The following is an 11,764-nucleotide window of genomic DNA, read 5'->3' on the forward strand; positions in this document are numbered from 1 at the left end:
ACTAGAGAGTGAAAGGGAAAGAAACCCACAAAATTAATTGGAGAATTGGTTATAATGGGTCCAATTCAGTTACATTAAGTGTATCCTCACTGCAGCTCCCTCAGTTTCACTGGTATATGAGCATAGATGGCCCAATATATGAAGGCAATTGTTTAATTCTTCCTCTGTTTCCCCAAATAGAATATAGCATCATTAAAAAAATGTATTGTTCTTAGTTTCATATGCTAGGTTTTCCTGAACACATAACTTGTTAATGTTCTCTCACGCCACAGTATAAAGATCAGCATTACAGCACACTGTAAAAATCACACCAAGAAAATCACCATAACCTGGTAAAACAATGCCTAACTCCAGCCTCAACCTTCACTATTTGGAAAAGACTCTTACTCAAAATAAAAATGTTTGCACACATGTATGCAAGCCCTACTATATTTATGGTGTGGCTCCTAAAGTTCAGGAGATATTCATATGGTCAAATTTATCTTTAACAGGAGTAATTTTTAAAGCTTTTTTAGCTTTAAGAGTGAAAACGTATGCAGTGATCATCAATAAAGAGACTCTCAAGTCTCTACCATGGTAATAAAAGCAGAAAGTAACAAACCCACTACACTTAAAGAACCAAATTTTGTTTCCATTTAAAAGTCAATAGCAAAAGCAGACTCAGAAAATGTGTTATATTTATATATAAAATTGAAAAACAAGCCAATTAAAATGTTATTATTTGTAATGCAGGAGCACCAAGGAAGCCCAAATAGCCACTTGGGGCTTGTTTTGCTTGGTCACAGCATAAGCACAGTATATAAGCAAAATATAAACTTACATTGATTATTTAAATCAGGGATTATCATCATCATACATATTTCTTCTGAACTAAAAATACTAACCCCTGGATTTTGTGGGTTGCACCATTTGTAGATGTCCCAGCAGCAACGTTTCCAGTCTCACCAATTACAATCATGCCTACAGATTTTGACAAGAATGAAGTTTAATAGGAGTAATTCACATAAATTTGACAGTATGAATATGTCAGAACAGAACATTTTGACAGTACATTTGAGGGCCCAGGTTGCACGTGTAGTTGGGCACCTGAGCACCTTAATTCTTGATACGCTGGAACATTTTAAAATTGATCTATATGTAATCATCACTGGTTAACAAGTAGAAGACAGATGTGGGGGAGGGGAAACCCCAAAACAGTACTTTACCAGAAGAGAAATCTTGCCAGTTTGACCCGGCTCACCCAGTGGATATAGCTCTCATGCGTCAGTGGGGTTTTTGGCGATTTTATCTAATAGCTGATTTAATTGGAAAGAAGTGCCAAAAAGCCCTGCTGAAACATGTGAGCTATACAGGTGCTGGGTGAGACAGGCCATAACTGATGTACTTCCTCTTCTGGCCTTGTACTGTGCTCAGGGTGTGCCAAGCTGAAAGTAAAGGTCTGGAACGGGCTTTCAAGGGAGGTGGTGCTCTCCCCTACCCTGGGGGTCTTCAAGAGGAGGTTAGATAAGCATCTAGCTGGGGTCATCTAGCCCCAGCCCTCTTTCCTGCCTATGCAGGGGGTCGGACTCGATGATCTATTGAGGTCCCTTCCGACCCTAACATCTATGAATCTATAAAGCAATTTGTTTTTTCTTTTACGTCTGTAAGCACCCAATGTATGTATATTTTAAATCCTTTACGAACATTTACTTTGGACAAATTCTGAAGCAGCTCTCATACCATATTGGATCTAGAAGCCCATAAATATAAGGGGGGGGGGGTTGGAAACTTAAATTGTAGTTCAGTCTGTTAAATACAACAGAATAAACAGATAACCCATCTACCTTGGCCTCCCCAATTTCTGCAATCTGGGAGACTATCATGAATTTATGCCCTAATTCAGCAAGGCATTTACAGCCTATAATGAGCCTAACTGCCTCTAGTGAGACGTGTTTACATATGCAGAGGGTTTTAGAAGGGGGTGAGGCATGGGGGCTCAGTACTTAATTTTTTAAGGGCTGCTTTGTACTGAAAACCAGTTGTCATACAAGGAGTCATCAGTAACTACATTGGCAACAATCCAGAACAAGATGAGGGAGTTAAAATTTAACTAACAAAATACAGAAAGGTAACCTGGACTAAAGCATTTAAAATCTGCCTCAAGCCAGGAGTTCTGGAATCCTTGCTATATAAATATCATGTACACCAATAATACAACAAGAGGCTTTCAGGGGGGGTGGAGGGGCTTACTTTTGGGGGATCATTTAGAGAGTATGTTCTATGATATATTTTAATAATTTTATCTGTCTTTATGATTCATCTGTTTTTATTGCAAGTCATGCTTGACCTCTTTTTGGGAGGGAAGCTTATAAATCAAATAAATAAATACATCATTTTAAAGTCCAGGCAATTTTATACAACCCTCCAATCAGGGGTCTCTAGCAAAACTCTCAGGTGTCTTTGTTACTACTACTCTTAATTTGTTTTAAGCATACCACCTTGTAGTAAATCTGCTGCTCCACCCAAAAATTAAGTGGAGGAAAGATGGTAATAGGATTTATAATGTAAGTTTAAGTTAACTAAGTGTTGTAGCTATCCTTTTACAATAAACACAAAGTTGAAAACAAATGTTGAAAACGTTGATGTGTATTTGGTATACTGCCAATTTGAAAACTTTTCTTGTTAAACTCAATAATATTAAATTAGTCAGACTGCAAAAATGAGTAAGTCTTTTAGCATAAAAGTTACCAAAAAACTTTACCAATAGTATCATGATTATGAATATTCATTTTTCTTTGTGAGATGCTCCATTCTTTTCTGTTGTTTAATTCTTTAGCCCGTTTGTATGGTCCACAGGATTTTGAAGGATCTGGTATTACATTCTGAAATCAACATTTTATTCATAAACATAATGATATTACAGTAAAACTACATTTTAAAAAGCTACTGTAACAAATATCTTCAGTCCAAGTATTAGATACTTAAAATTATGATGATTCAGCTTTTGTACTTCAGTACAGCTGTAAAGAGATGCATTCACTGAATGGCTTTCAATATTGTGTGATGTAGAAACTAGTTTCTATAATATGTATTTACGTAAGTTAGTTTAAAATATCATTGTTGCTTATTAGATTGGTAAAAACAAGTTTACATTTCCCAGCAAAATGAAGAACTGTGAAAGTTTTCAGAGTTATAAAGACAAAGCAGGTTCCCTGTTTTTAATTGGATTTTCTTCTCTGTAAAGATGAAATATTATAGACATGACCCTTTCAAGCAGAGGTAGAGGCAAGAAAACTGGTTATCAAATGAAGACAGTTCAATTTGATAGCATCTCACATAAAAAAAAGACAGTGGCTATGTACTCATATGCAGTTTCTACTAGAAGAGTCACCATTTTTTAGTAGAAACCACAAGCATGTAGATGTTCAATCTTTTCCTCCCGGAGCAAAAATGGCTGCCCCAGGAGAAAAATAACTTGGGAACAACTAGGTTTAATATTTCTGGGAGCATTTCTTCTGAGAGAATGAAGGTCTACACACTTTCCCCCAGCTTAACTCCTCCTAGGGACCAAGTGGAGTGGAGCTGGGGGAAAGGCTCCTGTGCCCTCCTGAGCCCAGGGTCACTAGTGTGGAAAAGGCATGTGGGTGGCACAGCACAGTTGTCTGCTTCTCAACTAGTTTCCCACATGAGAACTGTGCAGGGGCTTTGCCTCACCACTCCCTCTGCTTGGCTGTCAGGAACCAGGAGTCAAGTGGCAGGGAGCAGTGCACCTCCCTGCCTGCTTCTCAAACCCAGGTTCCTAGAGTGAGCAGACAGGGGCTTTGTTTGCTGCACTCTCCCCTGCATGCTTCCCCTTGCCTTTCCCCAAGGGGAATCACCTAGCAGGAAACAGGTCTTGAGGAGGCTCTTGGGATAACAGGGCAAAGTCCCTTCTTGCTTCTCACATTGGTGTCCCAAGTGTGTGCAGCAGGAAGGGGTTTTGCCCCACTGCTCCATCCCCTCAGCTCCCCAGCATGCCAAGCAGATGGAGCACAGCTGCAAGTCCCTTGCTTCAGTCTCCCAGGAACAGGACTGCAGCAGCTCACGCTTTCCCCAGACTAAGGTGAAAGGGCAAGGAACAGTTGCAGACTCAACAGCTATATTTCTACCTCTTCCAGAATCATTTCTAGTGGAGGAAAATATCCAGCCCTAAAAATGAGTATTTGTAGGCAGTCAGTGTACACATACATACAATAACAAAGTGCACCATACAAGAAAAAACCAACAACACAGGAATAAGGACACCACTCCACACAGAAATACATGCATAATAATTAATTCTTACTACAGGGCCAATTTTGGAAAGCAAACATCCAAGGAGTCACATTAAAGTTAACAGGACCACTCATATGCCTAAAATCACTCACAGGCTTAAGGAAATATCAGGGCCTTAATTTCTAGTATGGGATTTCATGTAGAGAGACTCTTGCATACAGAAATATGAAATCATGCTGCATGGTTCACAGCAAAGATGTGTTCCTAAATTCAGGAACAGCTTTATACTAAAGCTAAAGGTTAACAGAATTCTGCAAATCACCCAAAAAATCTTGTAGTCCCCAAGCATACCAATTGCAACTCCACAACTATTTTGTTGGTTAATGTTTTTTAAATAAAACATCATTTTCAGTATGTTGAATGTAGCTAACAATACTGTGTATTCAAATTTCTAAAAGCAAAATAATTATACTATTATAATAATTATATATACTATACCTTCCAGTAGTTTGGCTGGCAGCTTTGATTAAGCCACTTTAAATATATTGAAAGCGAGTTCTGAGTGGTTAAATCTTCATATGGAAACCCCATGCTCACAGCAAACAAGGAGGCTTTAACAGGCAAAAAAAGAAATCAACAACATTTTAATATAAGTATATTATTATACAATAAATTTCCTTGATGATCATGACGACAAATGAGCTCATTTCCCGAGAACTGCAGAATATGTTCTTCAGAGAAACAATATCTGAAATTACACTGATGTACCATTATAACATGCAAGTCTTCTTTTGCCAGAGGGTCTATAATGCTGTTCTTTTAGGGGTATGGATAATATATATCTTGGTTCTCTCTCCATTTAGAGTCCTACTCACATCTACAAGTATACTTTTAGTGAATTCAAGTTGTGTTACTGTAGAAAGGAACAAAATTTAACTGTTGCAATCAACTGGGCATATACAACTGCTCAACCAAAATAGAATGTGCTATTTTAATTAAATAGATAAAAAGTAACGAAGTTACATTACTTTAAAATTATGAAATCTAAACATATTTAAAAGTGATGCTTGCAGAGAGGAAACAGCTGCTAATGCTTCACAAAGCCCCATCTCCCAACTTTCGTGATATAACATTTTTATTTCCTACAGTTTTAAAAATGATTATTTCCTTATGTTAAGGTCTTTTCTATCCTTTGACATTATATAAAAGGCCCTACAAACACCAAGAAAACTGATTCCCTATGCAGCAAGGAGCAAAAGCATTTGTCAAAGCAAGCCAAGTTTAAAGCAAATAAATAGAAAAAGTTCTAGTCACTCTTTTTAGTTACAGTAAAGCACAATGACTGACATTTTAAGTTACCAGTCTTTTCATCATTTGATTCCTTTGATGTCTGTCTTAAAAAAAGACAATTATTTATGTACCGTTTATTTGTGTATTGCTTTTACAAAAATGTGCTTATTTAAGTTTTCTTGTTATGAAGACAGCAATTCTCACATAATTTACTAATGTTCCAGTATCTAGAGTAAATAAGTATGAGACTACTGTGATAAAAGCCCGCTTACTCATGAGTATCAACACCTCCCTTGTGACTTTTGTAGCCTGCTTTTTAGTCTAGGCGGTAGAGCTGTTATTGGGTTGTTTTGTTTTTTTTAATTACAGAAGTTTTTCACTAGGATTCTGGAGTTTGGTCAATGGAATCGTTGGCAGGAGAATGGGCAGTGAACAGGTCATGTTGGGATCACAGATGCTTCTCAAATCTTAACAATCAACCTTAAGTCCCCTTGCCAAACAGACGTATAGAATCCCAAATTTGGCCATGAATTTGCACAGATGGTCCCTCACACCTATGCAGAGCTCTGTGCAGTATTCAGTCTTTAGCTACTCTTTTCTGCTAGCATACCTTAACCCTGTTCTGGAAGGCTCACATGATAAACTGAAAGAGCAGTTCTTACAAGCCCAGCCTGTAATAAGAAATTCCTAACTCCATTCCTGAGAGAGGAAGAAAGGGAGGGAATGGAGGCTTTAAGGAAGACTAAAGACTAAAAGCCAAGTCTCCATACTTATAAACCCAAAAGCAGGAAGTGTTTGGCAGTGGAAAAGAGTGGAGCTCCTGGGGATGAAGCTGGGGAAGCTGAACTCCAGAACCAGTTAATTATGAGTAGGCCCAAAGAATGGTGACAGTTGAGCAAAAACCAGCCATGTCTAGGTGAGACCTGTGAGTTAAGGCATTCAGTAGGGACTGATGCACTGTGAACAAAGGCGACAGGTAGGCAGGATACCGGGGGGGGGGGATGTGCCCCACCTGACGGCTGTCCCCACTGCCTATGCCGCCAGCAGCTTCTGTGGGTGCACCCCTAGACTTGGAAGGCATCAGTCACCCACAACTGTGAGGCATTATACAAAAGGAGCTTGGGTCATGAGGCAAGCTCCTTTTTGTGGTTGTGATGGGAGTAGGGAAGCTGCAAAAAGGGCACTATGTTGGAGTTTTCAGACTGCTTTTTGATCTGGTGGACTGATGCAGAGCCGGAAGACCCTACAAAATGATTTGGCAGGCAGAGCAGAAGTCCAAGACAAACAGGATACTATAAGGGCCAGGGAAGGGGGATCTGTATGATACAATCTGTGCGGGCCGGGAGCGACCCGAGCCCTTTTCCCGCTGCACACGGGCTGTGGCCAGCAGCCCGGGCACGCCGGATCGGAGAGGGAAGGCCTTCGAGCTGGAATTAGGCACAGATGCGTATCGGTAGTTTAAAAGATTGTTTACTTACACTGAGATGGCAGTGGTGCAGGCTGAAAACTTGCTTAAGTTGCGGTTACAGACAGGAAAGAAGAGAGGCGGACAAGAGTTCTAGACTCGTGAACTCTAGCCCAATCCGGCTGAAGGCTCTGAACACGCGAGCCCGTCGTGTCAGCCGAAGAAAATACTCGTCCAAAAGAGCTCTGAATAAACTCACATGAAGTTTGCTAGGCTCCGTGGGTCCGGTTCTTTTGCGCGCAGGAAGGGATACGTCTAGGAATCTATCGGCAACGGGGCGAGGATACACGTTGATCAGACCTCTGTTGCCTGCTTGCCTCTTATACGGCTAGCAAGCCAATCACTAGCTGCCACGTGTGAATAATTTAGAACTGGCCAATAATGGGACTCGAATTAGCATACAAATGGCAGGAACTCTTTGCAACGAGCATTTCTGTGCTGCAACAAAGAAAGCTCCAAATTGGCGGGAAATTCTCCCTTGCACCGGGGTTCTCTTCTGCAGCAGAAAACTCCACCGTGCAAGGAAGCGATAATTTAGCGGGGACAATTTAGCAGTCCCGAAGCATACAAAAACAAAAATCACACCCTTTGGGTTGTGACACAATCCAGAAGAGACACCTGAAGTTATTGCCCTCTGACAAGACTAAAGACAAACTCCCAAAATAAAACCAAAGGCATGGTAGGCAAGTGAGTGAGGTACTCAGGTGGTCCACAGAGCAGGCCAGCACACACTGACCTCTATGGGGCAGCAGGTAGCCCTAGAACAGGGGTCAGCAATGTTTTTGGATGGAGTGCCAAAAACACCCCAACCTCGACTTAAGATGTTGGTATGTTGGGGCAGAGGGTGGGGGAACTGCAAGGGACCCAAGCCTTGTTGTGGCAATGAAACCACAGACCCTTCCCTGCCATTAACCCAGAGGTACGTGCACACCTGCCACCTGCAAGACTGGGGCTCCGCAGACCTCAGTGCAGCTGTTTTCAGCCTCCCCACTGCTTGCGTGAGTATCTTGCAGCCTCCCTGCCAGCCCAGATCATAGGCTGGCTGTGGCAGGCAACAGGGAGGCTGCAAGCCACTGCACTGAGGTATGCAGAGCCCCAGCCCAGCTCATTGCTGGCAGCAGGTGCACACATATCTCTGGGTGGAAGACAGGGGAGGGGCTGGGGTTGTGCTGCTCTGGCTCCTTCCCCACCGCATATCAGAGGTGCATGTGCAACCACTGCCAGCTGTGGAGCCCGGGTTGCTCACAGCAGGCAGTGGGCAGGCTGCAAGTAGGAATAAAATGCTTAAAACAAATTAAGCAAAATATAGCTAAGGCATTTAGAGCAGGAGCAGACAAAATGTGGCCCGAGGCACTTTCATCTGGCCCGCAGGCACCCACAAATGAATTGTACCCTTCCCAGCCCTTCTGCCCACGAGGGCGAGGCGCCTAGGTATATATATAGCCCCCAACGTACCCTATTATGCCTCGCTCCCACGCTTATGGGCCCGGCCCAACCAGCAGCAGATGCTCCCAAGGGACCTGCTTGGCTTCCCCAGCATCCTACTCGCTCCTGGCAGCAGCTAGGGAAGTGGTAGGGGGAGCTTTAGCTGAATGAGGCAGGGAGTGTGGGTTGGCAGGAGCACGGAGCTCAGCTGGGCAGGGTATGGGTATGAGGGAAGCTACGGGGATCCCTCACACACTCCCCTAAATGGCGTGCAGCCCCCACTACTGGCAAGAGCAGCAGGCAGGGGCACTCAGAGCGCACCTTGCCCAGCCTGACTATTGCGGGGGCTCCGAGCAGTGTGCCTGCAGCTTCGCATTCGTGTGGCACTGGGGGAAGCCCCGTGCTGGAGCTGGCTGCCTTCCCTGCCTCCTGCCACACAAGTCCGAGGGGGGCAAGAGCACCCCAGACTCTGCTTCCCTGTGGAGTCCTGGGACCTGCACAGCAGGGGGCAGGGAAGACAGCCAGCTCCAACGTGGGGCTTCCCCCAGTGCCACGCGAATGCAGACAGTGCATGTGTGGAGCCCGTGACAGATGTGGGCTGGGCAGGAGCTGCTCACCCCTATGCGCAGTGCTGGCTGGAGCTGTGAGCCACTGGGTGCCAGTGCTAGGGCAGTGGGGGCTGAGTGCCATGTGGGGGAATGTGTGGGGGGGGGGTCACCCCTCACACACACACACCCTGCCCCAACAACCCCTCCCACATGTAGACACACACCACAACATACCCTATGCCCCCCCACACACACGCAGTCACCGCCCCACCTCCCATACACACCACCTCCACCTCCCTACACACACACACACACACACACACACCTGGATACACCTCCCACATCCCACCAAACACACCCTCCTGCCCCCAACCATACTCCACACTCCCCCCACACAATATATAGAAGTAAGACTTGATTTTTGAGTTATTATGCAATCACCTCTATATACAGTACACAAACACAAATCATGACAAATATTTTTTGTAATAAAGTTAAAATACGTTATAGTAGGTGTCATAGACGGAGGGAGAAAAAATTTGACGGGGGGGGGGGTACTGAGTGCATGCGCACATGCATCCCCCTCCAACAGGTAAGTCTGCGAGAGAAGGGGCAGAGTGAAGGGGGGAAGGAGTGGGGCAAGGGCTCCCTAGCCCAGCTGCAGCTGCCAGAAGCCCGCAGCTGGGCTGCTTTGTGGCCCTACTGCTGCCCTGCATTTGGGAACTTAGCCCCGTTAGTCATCCCCTTCTGCTGCCCATGATAGGTGATTGACTTTGAGTGTACAATTTGGTTTCTTTCTCATTCCAAGATGGCAACCCTTCCCTCCCAAAATAAGTATTTCTGGGGGGGCAAGAGGATGGACTTCCAGTGGCAAAGGTCAGGAGGTTAGGGGGTGAGACTTCAGGTCCCACTATGACGACCAGGAAGCGAGGCAATTAATCAGGGGCGGGGCTACCCATGCAACCCTTGACAGCTGATCAAAACTCATTAAATGGCCCTCTAGCAGAAATAATTGCCTGCCTCTGCTTTAGTCTAGTGTAATATAGATGTTAAAAAAAAAAAAAAATTGAGGAGGTAAGGAAGCCACTTGAATTTTAAACTCAAATTGCCAACCTGTCAAGCTTACATTGTTTATGTTTCTTTTCTTTTCTGCTACTTTATTTTTCATTTTAAGTAAAATCATAAATTTTCAACGGGACTGTCTGCACAGCAAGGATGGAAAAAATGAGCTAGTGAAGGTAATGTGCAATTTGGACACTTTTAGTAAGTCTCATAAAGTAATTCCATTAATGCTAGATGCATGGTTTAATACTACCAATAAATGAAAATATGTTGTTCTTTAGTATAACTGAAAACGTGCTTAAGCCATGGATTTAACAAGAATTCATCGTCTCATTAGATTATTCTGTGTGTATCAGCTGCTTGAACACCTTCATTCTACCCACCCATTCCAGTATTAATCATCCATTCGAGTACGATTCAGTGGCACTTCACACTGCCCATCTCACCTTAAAAACTGGGACAATCAACATTAAAATAGCAAGCTGTAGGGTGAAAAAACCCTGTCATCCTCTCTATTTGATATAATCTAGAGGTACTTGAGCTACACAGAACTGTGAAAATTGCTTAAGTAGTCACAGAAGTGCAAGAGATCCAATTAGCATTTTCAATATTGAATACTGAAAGTAACATAAGTTTCCATTACAGCCGTACTGTCAGATGCAACATAGTTTTTCACACACACCATTTTACACAGTGAATCTTTAACAATACTGACAACCAGGAGCAAACAAGTGAAGGCTGCTGAATCATTAAAAAACAAAGCACTCAAAAAAGATTTAATATTCCTGGACTGAGATACTGAATCTTTTAAGTCTCCAAAGCAGAAACATCTTGAATTAGTGTAACAGCAAGAAAATAGGGAATGATCTCTGACTCCTTCACTTGATAAGAAACAAGCTACATACTAGAAAAATGCTTACGAGTCATATCAGTTTTTTTTTAAATCATATTTTAAGTTGTTTCCATTACTTTGAAACAACATAACGTATATTCCTTTCCCCACTGATCTCAAAGTTTCAGTTCTCTACGCTTCTAGGTGCATGTTCCTATTATCTGTGTCATCATCGTATTCTTCATATATTCTGTGTCTGGCTCATTCATACCCGCTTTCTCTGTCCCTCTCCGCAAAAAAAATCATTCAAATGCTCCAACTACCTTCACAAGGAAGTTTTTATTTTGCTTCCATCTCCAGTCTTTTAGCACGGGAACACATTTCAAACCTACTTTCATCTCGCCTCTTCTTTCTGTCTTCATAGCTTTTTTGAAAGAAATTTAGCTAGCATCTATACTTATCAGTAACTTTCTACCTACCTTCACTAAGACACCATCCTTTACAGTCCTGCCTAAGAGACCATCCTTTACAGTCTATAAGTAGTTCTTCCCCTAGTCACCTGCCACTCTTCACTGACATTATTACTGAAGCTTTCCTTTTACTGCATGCATTGAGTATTTTTTTTTGCCATCATGAATAATGCAACGGAAGCTACCACCATTCACTAATGCTCTGCAGTTTTTCTAACTGGAGTGTCTGCACAGTTGACTTAATGGTTTACATGTTATTGTGGCTCTTTGGTTAATACTGACTGCTCATTGTGTTCTGGAGCCAGTCAAAACTAGGTCTTACTGTTTTATATTCCAAATTCATATTCTAAACCCAGCGGCCAAATTCAATTCTTTAACTACATCCTCACCCAACTGCTAATTTTTTTCCCAGCTCTACGATTCTCAAGTCACTCTTCCG

The 11,764-nt window shown here is 42.8% G+C and overlaps 1 protein-coding gene across 1 annotated transcript in view; it reads right to left on the reverse strand.

The window, feature by feature from the left end:
- Positions 1 to 11,764, reverse strand: part of AGA (aspartylglucosaminidase) — a 26,569-nt gene that overhangs the window by 8,132 nt on the left and 6,673 nt on the right. The window contains exons 4-6 of the mRNA XM_025209548.1: positions 4,732 to 4,844; positions 2,741 to 2,861; positions 883 to 960 (exon numbers count right to left, since the gene is read on the reverse strand). Coding sequence (XP_025065333.1) covers positions 883 to 960; positions 2,741 to 2,861; positions 4,732 to 4,844 — 312 coding nt within the window. The remainder of the gene's footprint in view (positions 1 to 882; positions 961 to 2,740; positions 2,862 to 4,731; positions 4,845 to 11,764) is intronic.

This window comes from Alligator sinensis, unplaced genomic scaffold (assembly GCF_000455745.1).
Source record: "Alligator sinensis unplaced genomic scaffold, ASM45574v1 scaffold614_1, whole genome shotgun sequence".
NCBI lineage: Eukaryota > Metazoa > Chordata > Crocodylia > Alligatoridae > Alligator > Alligator sinensis.